The 16,805-nt window shown below is 38.5% G+C and overlaps 2 protein-coding genes across 3 annotated transcripts in view; one reads left to right on the forward strand and one right to left on the reverse strand.

Annotated features, from left to right (window-relative positions):
- Positions 1-6,069, reverse strand: part of guk1a (guanylate kinase 1a) — a 22,262-nt gene extending 16,193 nt beyond the window's left edge. Inside the window, exon 1 of one of the 2 annotated variants that reach the window (XM_051699582.1) lies at positions 5,910-6,069. In XM_051699582.1, coding sequence (XP_051555542.1) covers positions 5,910-5,931 — 22 coding nt within the window. In that variant the 5' untranslated portion in view covers positions 5,932-6,069. Of the gene's footprint in view, positions 1-4,822; positions 4,962-5,909 lie in introns of those variants that run through there. The other variant, XM_051699581.1, reaches the window with a different exon arrangement.
- On the forward strand, positions 5,115-14,595 carry c6h1orf35 (chromosome 6 C1orf35 homolog). The gene is made up of 8 exons (XM_051699576.1): positions 5,115-5,468; positions 6,639-6,789; positions 6,883-6,928; positions 7,024-7,103; positions 10,740-10,812; positions 10,920-10,996; positions 11,209-11,337; positions 13,836-14,595. Exons 1-8 carry the CDS (start codon positions 5,372-5,374, stop codon positions 14,077-14,079), a joined length of 897 nt encoding a protein of 298 aa, XP_051555536.1. The 5' UTR covers positions 5,115-5,371; the 3' UTR covers positions 14,080-14,595.
- Positions 14,596-16,805: the final 2,210 nt, after the last annotated feature.

Consider the following 16,805-nt stretch of genomic DNA (forward strand, 5'->3'; position numbering starts at 1 on the left):
AGTCTGTTCTCACTCCCGTCCTGGAGCCACCTGTCCTCGATCCCGTCCTGGAGCCGCCCATCTGGATCCCTGTGGCAGTTGATAGGCCAGTCCAGTTCCCTGTGGCTGTTAACGAGTCAGTCCAGTTCCATGAGCCTGTCCAGTTCCCCCGAGGCTGTCGGCGAGCCTGTCCAGTTCCCCCGAGGCTGTCGGCGAGCCTGTCCAGTTCCCCCGAGGCTGCCGGCGAGCCTGTCCAGTTCCCTGATGCTGCCGACGAATCCGTCTAGTTCCCTGAGCCTGTCCAGTTCCCTGTGGCTGTCAATGAGTCTGTACAGCTCCCTGAGGCCGTTGACGTGCCTGTCCTGTTCCCTGTGGCCGTCACCGAGCCTGTTCAATCCCCCGTGTCCAGTCAAGCCTTCTTGTCTAGTCAAGTGTCACGTCAAGTCAAGTTGGCACATCAAGTCATCATGTCCAGTCAAATCATCCTTTCCAGTCAAGATGTCACTTCTAATCAAGCTATTACGACAAGTCAAGTTGCCACGTCTAGTCATCACACTGTCAAATCACTACACCTAACCAAGCCACCAAGCCGAACCAAGCCACTAAGCCAAGTCAAGCCGCCAAACCAAGGCAATACACTTAGGCAAACCATAACACCAAATCAAGCCACTGCACCAAGTCAAACCGACATGTCAAGTCGTGCCATCAGGTCAAGTCATCGCTTCCAGTTAAGACATCACTTCTAATCAAGCTATTACACCAAGTCAAGTCATCAAGACAAGTCAAGCCATTACACCAAGCCAAACATCACACCAAATCAAGCAGCCAAGCCAAGTCAAGCCATTACACCAAGCCAAACCATCACACCAAGTCAAGCCACCACGCCAAGTCAAGTCATCTCAAACCAATTCAAACTGTCAAGCCAAGTAAAGCCGTCAAATCAAGTCAAGCAGCCAAGTCTAATTATAAAAAGGATTGGTAATGGATGGCTGCTTTTGAAAGACTTTCCTGTAGAATCATACATACTTTTAATGACAGCGAAGATTTCTTGGCTTGTGATATTTCTGATTCCCAAAGGCCATTAGAACTGTGTTCTATCACAAAAAAATCTCATTTTGAGGTAAAAGACAACATTCAAATAAAGATAATCTATGATGCGCACTTGACACTGAAAGATGTGGAATGGCCTGGTTAAACAGATGACATATCAGTAGTCGAATGGACCACTGCAAAGATATGGCTGTCTGAATAGGTCTCATCAAAAACATGGTACTGTACCGCTGCACATAGAAAGCACTGAACAACATTTGCATAAAATGTCCTGCCTGACCAATTTACCCAACACGAAATGCGATTGAGAATCACCCGTTTAGTGAAACACCGTGTGAAATTGAATGGAAATGGACAGATTATTGACACAAGATGTCTTTAATTTAATTTACATTAAACTACATCATGATGCAGGATATCCAATGAAAACAAAGCAAATCTCCTAAAATATCTTTAAATGGAATGTTTGATTAGAAAATAGCATTGCGCCTTATTCCAGTGAGCTCTGAAGCGACATCTCCGAGCAGACACAGCTGAGAGTGACAGAAGGCTATTGAAGGTAACGGGGGTTGGAAATCCTAACTTCTTTTCACTGTCAAAATCACCAGCCACAATCCTCACTGCCTTTGACTTTTCAAACCAGTTCTCCCACCATTTGTCTTTACACTCTATTGGGTCTCTATAGACAAAAGGGTCTCAAGATGGAGTCTTCTTGTGGTGTTACTTAAAATTATTTTAATAGTCACACAAGCAAACAATCAACACATGAAAACAAACGGGAAACATCTATGTCACTGCATAAATAATTAGCCTTTAAGTGGATATCAGACCACATTATAATTCAAAACAACATCTTTAATGACATCCAAGCACGCATACGCCCTGAAAAAAAAAAAAAAAACACCAAGACTTACAATGGACATGAAAACATGCCATATTATTCTGACAGAGAAGGTTTCCCAGATAAGGCTTCTCTATTGCTTATCAATTTGCAACTGTCTGCATTTATCTAGAGCTCAAAATTAGTGTCCTGCACAACACCATTTCCATTGCATTGGCTAATGCTATAGGCAACAGCTTCCTGTAATGAAACCAGTTGAACTCCTACTTTAAATAAATGAAATCCACGTGAAATCTGCACCATCATTTTAATGAAAGTCAAACAGCAATTCCCCATCATGTGGTCAATATTAGCTGGTGCTTGAAAATCCACACTTGTAAAGACAGCTAGTTTCCTTATTAGCTTTACAGGGTTTAATGAGGTCAATGCAACAACTAACAGAGGACATACAGTGGGGGTTAAAGAAATCTGAGACCACATTGGAAGTCTGGAGATTTTATTAAACCTGTAAATAAAGTTTAAGGATTTTGAAAATGTTAAAACAAAGAAATTATTCCAGGTCACTAATCAAATCGTCATAGTAACGTTGATACTTTGGTAAAGTTGTAAAATTGGCAATAACTTTACATAGAAAATATTAGTAAGTGATTTAATAACACTAAAATCATGTTTACATGCATATTGTTTACGTGTTGTGGCTATACTTTTGAAAAAGTGAGTATTTTAATGTTCAAAAATTACCCATTTCCTTCCATTGTAAGTGCCTCATTGTAATCCAGATGTTTGCTTTTTTTAAAGAAAAGGAGGAACGAGTCTGTAACGAGGAGGAGGACGGGGCCGGGCCAGGAGTGCACATGGCCGGCCCCCAATCGGGCTAATAGGAGAGGGATAAGGCCAGCCGGATGCGGCAGTTAGAGAGAGAGAGAGCCACGCGCAGCTGCCGTGTGTGTTTATGTTTGTGTCTTTTAAGTTTTCATTAAACATTATTTTGATTGTTCAGCAGGTTCCCGCCTCATCCTTCCCAATCATAACCCCGTTACAGAGTCAAAATAAAAAAACAAAATAAAAGCTACAAATGCTGTTGATTGAGCTCAACTTGTACTGAACACAGAACATTCCTTTATTGTTTTGCTGTGTTATTTAGAAGAATTTCTGTTATGTTAAAGTTTTTGAGGGTTACCATTATGGTGAATAGTGGAGCTTGAGCTTATAGATTGAGGACAGGTACAATTTAAGTTTGTTCTACTTGCTTTAGTTGCAAATGCTATGCTAATCTTAGCATCGTGGGTGTTTCTCAATTCTAAGAATGCAGGGAATGGACTTGTGTTCTTATTAAGACCAGTCTTGCCAAGCATCCTTGTAAGAACGAACTCGGAAGAACAGGAGGACGTAGAATGCATCTATTGCGAGCTTTGAGATCTTCCTGTTGCGCAGTTAACCAACACAACACATTTGAATCCAGTGAGAGAACTACTGGCATCATCACACCAGTGTCAGCATTAATATCATCACACCAGTGAGGTTTTGCAGGACTAGTGACACATTAAAAGAATAAAGTCTGTAAACACTTGTTTTCTCAATGTTTATTACTGTATTAAAATTATGCCCCCCCCCCCCCCCCAAAAAAAACAACAAACGTTGACAGAGTATAACGACTCTCACGAGCCGTCATACTTTCGCGAGCTTACAGCGCAAAACTCTTGAAGAAAAAACAAAACAAGAAATGTGCTTCGTCTGCCACCGTAGTACCGAGTTCTTGCCCACAAGTCACCATATGATGCATCCTCGTTTTCAAGGACACATCCGGGTAATTTCCTGCATTCTTGAGGATTAGAATCGAACTTCGGCAGTGGATGATGACGTAGAACTAGACCACGAGAACTTAAGAACACAAAAGAACGCACATTGGAAACAGCCAGTTTTTCCAACTAGCATTCACTGTACTAGCTAGTTCTAGCTAGCTAGGTTCCTTCTACTTGGAATATTTAAGTTGAGCTTACATAGTTATTTTAAAATCAGCCAAAGAGTTAAGTGCCATTAAAATGTATGAGTTAGCTTACTCAATATTTCAAGCTAAGAGCAATTCACATGCGTGTAGTGCAAAATCAATATTTTAAAGTTCTGTTAACTTAAACTTGGGAGCTTATTAACTAAAAACACAATAAGATTGGTGTAACTGATTACCTCAAATTTTTTGAGTTCTGCTAACTTATTAGGCAAAAAAAGTGGACAGTCTCCGCAGTATACATCCACATTAGTGTAAGAAATTCACTTTTGTATGAGGAAATAGTTCACCCCCACACCCTCCGTATTTAATTTCAGGGGCATTTTGTGCACACCCTAAAACATTATTTTTAAGATTTATGCATTTTAATTCCATAACAAAATTCTATCAAATTGAATTGTTCAATGTTTAACAAAATTAAATGAATAAAACTTACAATTAGATTTTTTTAAATTATATAACATTAAAAATTACTCAATTTAATTTGACGGTATTCATTATGAAATTGATATGCTTGAATTTTAAAAGTATTTTAAAGTATATAAGTATATACATTCATATTTAATGCGAAAATACGTATATATTGGACTATAATAGAAAATCATAAACTAAATCAGTTACAAAAACAAAACAAAAAAAACAATCGATCAATCGATCGATACTGCACTAAAACTGGCATGCATTACCCATTTATTACACATGCATTACATATGTACTACTATGTATTACATGTATCTGATTTAATAGAAACAAAAAGCAGCAGCTTCACTTTCCATCATGTGATGAAAGATCAAAATCAGCTGTCAGTAATAAAGCATGCTGTACAATTAGGCATTATGCAAAACCAACATTGCAATTCCACCTGAAACCGCCACCACTTTTCTACTGAATAAAGATGATTTGTATGAATGCAACTGTATTTCAATCGATAGCTCAACTAAACTCACCTGAAAAAAGACGGGAAATAAACCTCAAATACATCGGAGGGGAAAAGTGTGATTTGAAACGGGGAGAAAAGCTCTCCCTCCGCCTGAACTCTCCCTCTCTCACTCAGCTGACTGATTTTCGCATGAGAGCCATTACTGACGCCTCAGTGACGTCATCAAGCGTAACAGGGCGCGCCTTTCATAGATCTTTAGAACATCCGCATTTCCCGCCCTTCCTGAAGCCGCGACAAACCTGGCAACGCATATGATTATGCGATCAGATATTCTTCTACGGAAATACAGCACTCACATTTAGACAAAGGGGATTTTTTTTTTTGTGGTCGTGTCGTACGGAATAGGACTTTGATATTTTTTTGCGGCTGTTTAAATGCTGCGCACGCTATATTTGTTTCCAAAAAAAAAAAAAAAAAAAAAAAAAATACATTTTGTTGACAGCTAGCAGTTCCCGGATGTTGCAGTCAACTGAGGCCTGCTTCTTCTACTACACGCGTGTAAAAGCGTCTGAGCGCATTCAAGACACTGATAGCGTGTCTAAAAAGCGCAAGAGTCATGTTTGGCTCATCGAGATCAGGAGGGGTGAGAGGGGGTCAGGACCAGTTCAACTGGGATGATGTGAAAGTGGACAAACACAGAGAAAATTACTTGGGTGGGTATCCAGTTAGCTGTTGCAGCTCTTGCTAGCAGCTGTATAAACAATGTAACGGTGGGATCTACGAGTAAATGTCGCAAAACCAGGATTACATTCAACTAAACATTGATATGCACCTTGCATACTTCAATATGTTATTATATATTATAATATATGCATATCACAGTTCATGTAGCGGATTCGTAATATAACTCTATGCAATGATACAAAGATAACCTGTTTAGAAAGTAAATATGTATATTTGGATATTATGATAATAATTATAATGAATGGTTGAATTTTTAAAATGTATTTATTCAAATATATAGCTAATCTATTGTGCCAGCATGTTTTTCGTGTCCACGTCAGTTTGCCTTGTCCTTAAAGTTCACATTGCATTAGACTTCAGTTTCTAAAGAACGTCCTTCATATTTATCATGTAAATAGAGATAATCTTACCTTTCTTGGTATAATCTCTCATTTCATCGTCTTTTGTGTATTCTTGTGTACAGTTGTGGCTTTTGTAGGTGTAGACGTGTTGAACTTTGCAGTTAAAGTATCTAGAGTGGTAGGAGACTTGAACACAACTCGGAAATTTACGAACGCTACTATGACAAAGGCTTTGCTTTTGAATATTAATGAGGTCATGTGTCTGTTGCTTGGAAAGCGCATGCGTAGCTCATTTATATTACTTTTAGGGAGAGCGTAGCTCATGGTTATTTATTAGAACCTAACGGGGGAGACGCTGTTTAATATTCATGAGCAATCCTTCTCCATAGTAGGATTCTTAATTTTTACGCATTTGACGTAACAAAGTTTTGTTTTTTTTATTTTGTTTTTTTAATCATTGGCAGGACATCTTACTGACCTTTCATTTATCTACAAAGTCACTCAAACATCTTTTCTGTCGAAGTCGAAAGATCAATACCATCATTTTGGAGTGAGCTTGTGCTTCCATGTCATTTTAAAGATGTTTTAGCTATGTCCTTCCTTTTTTTTAGTTTTTATTACATATATAAGGAATTATAAATTAAATGTAACTCAACATAACTGGTTGACATGCAAAATATTTAATGGTCCTTACAACTGGGCTGATTTCCTTTTAGCAAAATATAATTTCTTATTTCTCCTCAATATGTTCTTGACAGGTTTGATGAGATTCACCAAGGTTTTGTGATAATTTTTTAGGGAATTCCCTCATGGCACCGGTTGGCCGCTGGCAGAAAGGGAAGGATTTGACATGGTATGCCAAAGATAAAAAAGGTGACGCATTGCTGTCTAAAGAGCAGGAGATGGCAGCTGTGCGGGAGGCAGAACATGAGGCCATGATGGCAGCGCTGTAAGTATGATTGATTGATTGATATATGAGTGAAGTGTGGAATATGATGAGCATAAATTCTCAAATTTCTTCTCTGTTTTTGTCTGTTTTTAGGGGCCATAAAACAATCAAACGGCAACCAACCGGGCTTACCAAAGAGGTTTGCATTTGTTAACATCCCAACAATTGCATTTATTAACAATTGGGGATTTGGGTTATTATGATATATGTTTCCCCTGCTGTCATTTTTGGCAGGATCTTGCAGATGTATGCAGGAGAGAAGGGGAAGGAGATGAGCGGGATGTGGACAGGATCTCTGGCCTTGGAAGTTCCAGGTAAAACTAGTGATGCTGAAAGTTTAAAATAAAGTCACTGTTCTATTTCAGGATAGGAAATAGCACTGGGCTGTGTTTCCCAAAGCATCATAAGCCTAATTAGATCATAGAAACCATTGGCACCAATGGCCTCTACGATGCTTTTGGGATATGCAGCCCTGGTCTGTGAGGTATTGCTTTCCTTATATTGGCTTGACAAAGCCAACATACTGTTATTCTACAAAGTTGGTTAAGTAAAAAAAAAAAAAAAAAACCTAAACAGAGACCAAAATTTCTTACACTAACTCCTCCTAGAGCTTTCAAGCGGCATCCACCATACTTGGTACAGACCTTCAGACTGATCTGGAATAGAGCGCAACAGTGCCCGCCCACTTTTTCAGGTCTGAAAAAAGTCTTAAAAAGTCATGAATTGCACTTTCATAAATTAAGGCCTTAAAAAGGTCTTATTTCGGAGCAACAAGTCTTAAGGTCATGGTATTAAATGTTGCACGAGGGATTGGTTACTTGTTGCGTTTAAGTCGTTTTAAAGTTAAGAGTGATTTCTGGGCATGAATAGCCCCCATACCAAATTTGGGGTCTCTAGGACACTCTATCCACCTTATTTTTCAGCGTTACTAGGGTGCCGCCATTATCAACCTTGAATGTGGACCACTTCGGGTATAAGCAACTTCCAGCTATTTTAGCTGTACACAAATACTACATTATGCTGCTTTATATTACAGGCTGGCAATAAATGTCAACATATTATTATTATTAATTATGATTTTCATAAACGTATTGTTTTTTTGCGCATATAGTTTTACTGTTTATCGCATTTTGCCATCGTTTTATCACACACTGTTGCACTGGCAGAATGAATGAAATCAGGCGTTGACATGGACAGTCCTGGGCATGTCTGACACGCCTCCACAAACTTTACACAACCAGCAGAGAGGAGAAAGCTGCTGGAAAAATGCTGCTTCAACTTTCTTTGCACCAAAACTGCATCTTGTTTCAACTTGGCAAAATAATAAATGCATTATTCTCTCCGTTCTTGTCAGAGAGCATTCTCTCTTTCTTAGCGGTGTATAGTAAACAGACACGCAGATCAGACATTCAGCATGACTTATGAAACTTCGCCTTTGGAAATAAATAAATAAAGGCATCATCGGAGGTTATGCAGGTACATATGAACGGTGGTTTACATGGAGACAAGAAAGACTGCATCGTCATGATCTCGGTAAAGAAAGAAGCAGATTTTATTACCATTTCTTCAATACAACACACAGCAAGAAGTGAATGATTTACTTTTTTACTATAAATGCTGTCGTTAAAAATTATCTGACATTGGCACATACAGTAATTCTGCTGTACATCCTGTGGTTGTGTGATAGTTTATAAGCCCATATTACTAAATTCTGGTATTCTAACCTTCTATTTATTTACACTGCGGTCAACGCCAGCAGAACTTTCTCACATTCGCCAAAAATGCAGCCGCTGCTTACTTCCACGTTGCAAATAAGGTGGATGCGCATATCTTTTGAACCATTTGTCCTAGAAAAGTTCATCATTCTGATGATGAAGTGGAAATGAAAACTCTGCCCATTACAGTGGCCGCCATCTTGGATTATGACATTTATTGTTTATTCGCTACCTTTCCTTCAAACTTTGTCTGATGTGCCTAAACAATGGCAATGCTATTTAATTTTGTTGAAAAGTTACATTAACACAAATTTAACAAAGTTGATATGAAACAGGAAGTGAGGCTATATCTCGGGAAAGGATTGTCCTATTGGAACGAAACTAGGTATGCTTCTACAGGAAAATGATCTGAGGTTACATGCAAAGTTTGGTGACAGTGCCACCTATGGGTCAAGTAATGTGAAAAATGGCTATTTTTGCCCATAACTTTTGAAATGTATGTCCAAAAATATAATTTTTCCCTTATCAGCCATACTGCCTCTCTGGCATATTAATTTATATTCAAAAAGTTAAGTATAGTTTGAATGCATTGTCAGATTTATAAGAAATTTGGTGTGCATTTGACATCATGTCTTGAACGTACCTGAGCAGTTTGGAGACAGCGGCACTTATAGTTCAAAAGGTAATCCACACTTGTGTGCTGACTCCAACCTTGGCATGTCTCTTTGCAGTTCGTGAATCATATCAGCTGAGTGGCACAGTGAGTACATTTCTGTAAATGTATATATTATTGGCTAATCTAGGACAAGGGATTTATAAAATCATATATGCTCCTTTTGTTGAGCTTCTAGATTTAATGACTGTAACAGGGTTCAATGGAAAGGAGGAGGCGGGAACCTGACGAAGCATCGAAGTAATGTTTTTAATAAACAAACACAAAGACACACAAACATAAACGCATACAGGGCAGCTGCAGGTAGCTCTCTCTCTCTCTCTCGAACCGCCGCATCTCGTTGCACTTATCCCTCTCCTCGGCTGATTAGCCTGATTGGGGACTGGGCATGCATAGTCACGGCCCAGCCCCGCCCTCCTCGTCACAATGACCAAAATGTATTTGAATAAGATATTGGTTTTACATGTTTGGTGGTGATCACTTTGAGGTGTACCACCAAACAGGGGTGTTGTTTAAACACTATTCAAGTGAAACAGCAGTGTTGTAGAGGAATATAGCTAATACAATGGGTCTGGTGGTTAGGGGCAGAGGTATTAAAGCCTTATCATGTTACTGTTTGTAAAATTAATTAAAAAGTAATGGAGATCTGTTAAGTTGTGTTTTTAAACTTTGAAGTTTGTGCTTGTGCTCCCTAGGCATTTACATTTAGAGAACAATACAATGGCATAGTGTTCCTTTGAACTTTTTACTTAAACTTCCTTTAGATGGTCTTAAAAAAATCTTTAAAAAAAGTCTTAAATATAGTATTTTCCCCATTAATTTCTTCAATAGACTTTTGATAAAATCCTTCATTAAAGAGTTGTAAGCCATGAAAAAACCCACCAGCTACACTGTAAAATAAATCCAACTTCCATATTGTCAGGAAAACTCTCTTTTAAAAGCTGATTGAACTATCAAATGTAGAACAAGTTAAGATTACTTAAAAAAAAAAAAAAAACAAGTAGTTCAACATTTATGCCTTTCAGTGTGATCAACTTAATATTTTAAACAACAAGAACATACAATGTTAAGTTTTGTCTTGAAGGTAGAACTTGCAGGCTTTTGAGCATGCTCAGTCTGATCACTGAGGAAGCCAATTGTGGCAGAATAATTCCATCTGCTTAACATTGCTACTAGTGTATAAATGAATGGGACTTTTAATTCCGGAACCAGACTGTTGCGCTCTATATTGTGCTATATCTTTTCTAACTGATCGGACTTACGGTTTTTGGACAGCAGGTCAAAAATCAGAAAAACCCCAAAGATTTACATTGATGGAATGTTCGTGGCCAACGGAATGCTCGTTAATTCAAACTCCAACTGTCAAAAATTCAAATGTAAACAAAGACATAAAAGGCCTTTAATCTAGTCTGTATAACCGTTTAACTTCAAACTTTTACATTTAAAACTTCTTTCAGACAAGGATTTGTCAGTTTTACCTCAAAAATGTACCTCTAGTTTATAAATATATGTATGAATGTAACAGAAATAAATAATGAGACTCTGTTGTTCATGTTCATTAGGGCTGGGCAGAGAGGAGTGCCACTTTCCAAGCAAGAGAAGGAAGCAGTAAAAATGGGTTTACCTGTCTTTACAGTATGTGCAAAATTTAATCCTGAGGATGTGCCACTTAATATCTCAAAACTCATATAAAATAAGCACAGTAAATCAGCATAGATCTTGAAGTTATTGTTATTTTGCAGCATCACAAAGCTGGTGGACCGCAAGAAACAACCAGTAAGATGCCAGAAGAGACCAACAGACAAGATGGAGATAAAAGGTATGATATTAGATGTGATCCATAATTGTTTTTGTATTTTTTGTCTAAATGAAATCTAAAGCATATTGATTTTCACATTGACATTTTGTGTTGTGTTTGGTATCAATGCCTCATTTATAGCCCACAGTTAACATTTTAAATTATCACTGAGAAGAGTGGAAGATCTAGAGACTTTAGATAATTTTTAACATGAGTTCTGACATTTGTCACAGATCTGAGAGCAGTAAGAAGAGCAAAAAGGAAAAGAAGAACAAGGAGAAGAAAAAGAAGAAAAAAGAGAAAAAGAAGCACCGTAAAAGGGAATCATCTTCAGATTCAGACTCTGAAATCGACAGTAAAAGGTAATCAGATCTTTATTTTATCGTTACTATAGTACAGCTGTATCAATAAACTCATAAAGTACTTGAATGTCTTTTTGATATATAACTGCAGTGTTTTCGTTCTCTGAGCAGTACCAGAGTTTGTTCACAAGAGGGCTATATAGTGCCATTTTATTTGAGTTCTCACTGTTCAGTTTCTAATGTCTTTTTTCTTATCAGCTTCAAATGAAACAGGCCATCATTTTTCAGAAGCCAGTTTTTAAACTTTAAGTTTGAAGTAAATTATCACACTATAGATCTTTTCCAAAACCCAGTGTGCTGCCTGACTGCCCATTGCCTACATAGGCAGTGACCGATTTGGAACCCTCTACATAGGCAACAACTCTGTGTGTCATAAAAATAAAACTCTTCCCGTGATTTACATGGGTGAGTTGACTTTTAAAACTTAACATTTAACACCTAGTTGTAAAGCACACACAAAATGGGTACAAATAGTCAATTATTATTAATCAGTATTTTCAGTATTGTAATTATTTATATTTATAATTGACATTTCTCTTGCTAAATCCACCATCTGGAGTGAATTTTTGAGTTCATTGGAATGCATTCTGAAATCGCATTATCTCTAAAGGAGACATGCTATGTTGTCTTAAAATCTGGCCCAAACAAGGTATCTTAAGGCAACATAGTTATGCCGCTTACCGTTTGGAACAACCGCTGTGTCGGGAGTTAAAGACATTAAAGATTTTAACACAACACAGGACAGAAAACAGTGCTCATCAAGATATTTCAAGGGGTTTTCAAAATGCTGCCTACTTAGCCAGCCCACTGGGTTTTGGGATAGAACCAATAGGTTTAGGCTGAAGTTTGTTACATTAGAGAACATGAATAGCACTGGTTTATAATAGTATTTATGGACCCTGAGATTGATTGAAATTTCATATTTCTGTTCCAGCTTTCAAACTAATTGGCTTTTGCATTCTGTTCAGATAAACAGTGGCCCCAAAAAGTATTGTTTTGGACATTTAAGTCACACTTTAAAAGGTCTGAATGTCATTGCATTAGATAGAACATATCAATCCAAGTGACATTTTCAAACAAATGCTGCTAGAGCTTTTGTCATAACTAACTTTATTTTACTGAGCCATTTTTGCAATAACTTTTAATCAACTGGTGTCAATGTGATTTTAGTGGCTGTATGACATCAGTTCTCCTCAAGTTCACACTCTGTGATGTTTCACTGTCTGTGTCACTCCACTTGTGTTCGTAGCGTTACAAACTAAAGTGTAAGAGCAGTGCAGATGTATAAGAGCAGCTAGATGTGGGGATTTTTTATTCATCCCTGTGACATTAAGATTTCAGCCAGTAAGTGGTGACAAAAGACCATCTTTTATGTGTGTATGTGTTTACAAGTGAGTAGAGTTGACGTTGAGAGAGACTGCGTTGTTAGTGCGTGAGAAATAGCTGAGAAATAGAGTTAAACTAACAGCTTCAGCATTACAGCCGGAGTAATCACACATGCTCAGGGCGTCTACCTGATACAAGATTCAAAGTTGGGAGGACATGTAAACTTTCAACATGGCAGGGGAGAGGGTTTCTGTGTCATGTCAAAATAAGAGTTCCCCAAGTAATATACAATAATGAAACTGGGGTCCTCCATGTTTTTGGAGCAGATTTCTATCACACTACAGCTGAGGAATAGAGTTAAACTAACAGCTGCAACCAGTGTTCAAATTGAAAGTTAAGGGACCCCCCTTTAGGCCAAAAAAATTTAAGGAGGTGGGAGTTCCCCTGGTGTTTGATCAAACCTATAATACTAGAAACTTAATACTAGATTTTGTTTCCCTCCAAATTATTGCCCTGACATAACGTGACATTCTCCATCATCTGTTCCGGCTTTCATTATTATTTTCAGACGGAAAAAATCAAATTTCAATAACTTAACACGTCCATGTGTGCCACGCACTGTTTTCTAAAGGAATTTAAACTGGCACAGTGGATTCTTATTTTCACCTCACAATAATGATAAGATATAACTCTGATTTATGATTTTTGGTACACCTAATTTACTTCCATTAAATCATAGTTTCTCTTAGAACTCATAAAAAAAATCAAAATGCCTCATTTGAATCAATATATTAAATTATTAAGTGCATTTTTGGGACTACACTGTAGGGATTCTTGGGAAATATTACTGAGTTGGAGTTATCGTAATTAGCCGCCATGCTGATATACAGCAATAACAGTGCTCTAGCTTGTGTGATATTGCTTTAATCTAATGTAATGAGTAATGATATTATACATCACCATGTAAGGCTAAAGTATCCAAGTCATTTTTAGGACCACTTTATAATATGTCCAGATTATGTCTCTGTGATTGTTACAGTAGAAAGTGTCCATATAATGTCCAAAATAGTGTATGTTTGAATTATAGTTCTCCCCTCTCTGCCAAACAGAACTAAACTTCCCATGCTCACCCTGGAATAAATGATTGTTTAGGTGTGTTTTGTGCTCCACAGGCGGAGAAAAGATCCACGGGACCACCACAGTCCTAATCCATCAAGGAGCAGTCAGAGTGGAGCCGGAGCTCGTGACAGCCATTCAGTAGGGGGGCCAAAGGCCGCCCGTAGGAGCCCGAGCCCCCATCAACAGCACCGCCGCCGAAGGCGCGACAAGGACTCGTCCTCCGACGGCCACCATGCTGGTCGAGGGTCCCCATCACAAAGTCACCGGCGGCGCCACGACACTGACTCAGACGACTGATGCTCTTGAGCCCCCCCTTGCCCCCTCTTTTGCCCTTTTATGGATCTGATCAGCCCCTCTGTGAAACTCGGGTCAAATTAGGCCACAAGGCATGACGGAGCAAAGATTTAGATCCAGCACACTATGTGTTTTGGGTAAATTCCACAAAATTGTCCTGTAAATGTTGAGCAAAACTTAACTGTCAGATAAAATTAGCTTGTGGTGCGTACAGTGTTCTCATTTTGGATGCAAAGCGCAACCACTTTTCCTTTAGTTACTGTATAAATGTGCAAAATCTGTCAACTTTATACTAAATATTTGTTTTTCTTTTTTGACTTTGAGGTAAAATGTGTCCTAAATATGTGTTTTCGGAAGATTGACCCATTAAATCTTTTTTTCACTGCGTAAGGAGAGAACTAGAAATCAATTTGCCATAGAGAACATGTCATGACCAAACAAAGTAGCATGTGGCACCACAATCAATTTTATTCTTGTATGTTTTGTGAAATAAACCGTGTTTTTATAACACACTGTAAATGGCTTGATTTTGTACAAAGTCATGCCAACCTGGCCTGGCACTTGGCTGGGTGGTTGCTTCTAAAATGCTTCTGCTCTCAAAACCTCAATACTTCAGAAGATATTGTTTTCTCCTGCCTTGTTTTCTCAATCCATGTTGTTTTTATTTGGAGTACTGCTTGCTGACTGTTGGAATGTATTCCTGCCGCTATAATAGAGCTGAGTGTTTGCATTTGCATTGAGTTCCTGTGAAAGGCTGCATTCTGTTGGCAGGCACCTGGGGCCGTGCGAGAAAAGAGCGAAGTCCAGACAAAAGACAAGTGCAAAAATCCAGGCCCAGGGATGGCCCGAGAGCCACACACAAACCCCAAGCCGCTGGATCAGCAGGAGTGGGCTGAACAAAAGCCACCCTGTAAGAGAGCCAGCAAAAAAGAGTGGAACCCCTCCTGTTCCCACCATCATGCCTTCTCTGCCATGTATTACGGGCTTGGCTGCATTATCCATGGCAGCCTAATCGGGCCAAAGGAACGTTGTCCTAGATTGCTTTCCTTCCCCCTCGTTGGGCCGACAGCCCCGGCGCCTGATTCCAGGCTTCTGACCGCAGAGGCCCGGCCGATCCTATTTGTCACTTATTAAAGTGCTTCTGCTGAGAAGGTGAGGGAGGCGTTTGGGGAGCTGGAGGGTGTTTCGGTGGAGAGTTAATGACAGTGAGACACACAAGAGAACACCTATACACCAGGCACACTTGCTGTTCATCTCCACCCTCCCCTAAACCAAACCCCACGTTATCTACCAGAGATACTTCACTTTAAAGACTGTAGGTTTGTTCATGTTTCAAGCTTAAGTTGCCAAACAAATATTCTGTTCACTCAGTTAATTTCCTGCAGGGGATCTGTGGGTAATTATATATAAAGAATACAGGATTTTATCTAAAATTATTCTATATCTTTCAAATTGTATTTCTTAATTTGGTGCAATAATGTATTATTTGTAAAGCATTTTAGAAGGCAATACAATCGCGCACAACTGCATGAATTAAGCTAAATTAACACGCCAGACATTCAAACTCCATTTATTTTATTTTAGTGTTTATTTTAGCCAGACTTCATGTATTACACTTTTGGTTCACAATAACTGGTGGGTTAATCTTCCTTTCCACTTCCCGTGGAATGTATCGATGTAGCATTATTCCTTATGATGTTTGTAGTGCCATTCCATCTAAACATGTACACTCCCTTCGAATTGGAATCTCACTTAAGATGGTTGAATACCATGTGATGTCCACTTCACAGGGCACTATGAGTCGATTGGAATGCACCTACCTGTTTCATACAGTGCGACCAATGTGGTCTGATTCCTGAATGAATGACTATTATGAGCCCATTCTTTTAAATCTACAATGCAAAACATACAGTGCTACCTCCCGAACAAATCACTCGTATGAACCAGTTCTTTTAGTGAATGAAGTTTCATCAAGTTTCATCCAATATGCCATTTTAAATATTTCATTGATTTATTCAAAATGGCATGCTGTGAAACACAATGACCACATAATTGGACTATAGGCTTATTTTCCTCAATATCCTAGATTTACTGTGCATTATCACATTGAGAATCAATGGATGCATCCAAAACCTTTGCTTTCAAAGGTTGCATATGGAGTTAGAATGAAAATAAGGTGCATTTCAAACTGTTCTGAGACCAGTTCTGACAGGCAGCACACTGGAGGTTAAGTAATTCCCTAATTAGGGAGCACGGAAGCATCCTAAAGCTTTCCAATGCAGCGCATTCACTCCTAAAATCTGGCTAAAAGTTCAGTTTCAGGCTGCAGATGAACACTCAACATGTTTGGCAGACACAGGACAATGGTAATCAGTACTTAGATTAAGAATTTTTAATGTATCATTTTATTTTAACATGGTTGGCAGTGATTGGATGATGTTGGCCATTACTTTGAATCAGAATATTTTATGCACGTTTCTGATGTAATGTCTGTAATGTCTCAAAAACATGAATAACCAACACTCCTGGAAACATAAACAATTTGATAAAATATACATTCTATAGCTTGGTGCTTTTTAAAATTTCACATTTTAGTCCCACTGACTGTACAGATGTAATTTCTAGGAAAACTATTTGGTCTAAAAATGATTTTAATTATTTATTTTTGCTTGTTTATTAGGTGCTACTAGTTACAAATCAAAAAGGGGAATGGAAAATGCACACAGCAG

Source organism: Myxocyprinus asiaticus, chromosome 6 (genome assembly GCF_019703515.2).
Source record: "Myxocyprinus asiaticus isolate MX2 ecotype Aquarium Trade chromosome 6, UBuf_Myxa_2, whole genome shotgun sequence".
Classification (NCBI taxonomy): domain Eukaryota; kingdom Metazoa; phylum Chordata; class Actinopteri; order Cypriniformes; family Catostomidae; genus Myxocyprinus; species Myxocyprinus asiaticus.

What these genes read in the sequence shown, in the direction of transcription:
- c6h1orf35 (XM_051699576.1), top strand. Translation starts at nt 5,372, where the DNA reads ATGTTTGGCTCATCGAGATCAGGAGGGGTGAGAGGGGGTCAGGACCAG. An exon ending in CAACCGGGCTTACCAAAGAG is followed by an intron (nt 6,929 to 7,023) that starts GTTTGCATTTGT and finishes CATTTTTGGCAG; the next exon opens with GATCTTGCAGATGTATGCAG. An exon ending in TCTGAAATCGACAGTAAAAG is followed by an intron (nt 11,338 to 13,835) that starts GTAATCAGATCT and finishes TGTGCTCCACAG; the next exon opens with GCGGAGAAAAGATCCACGGG.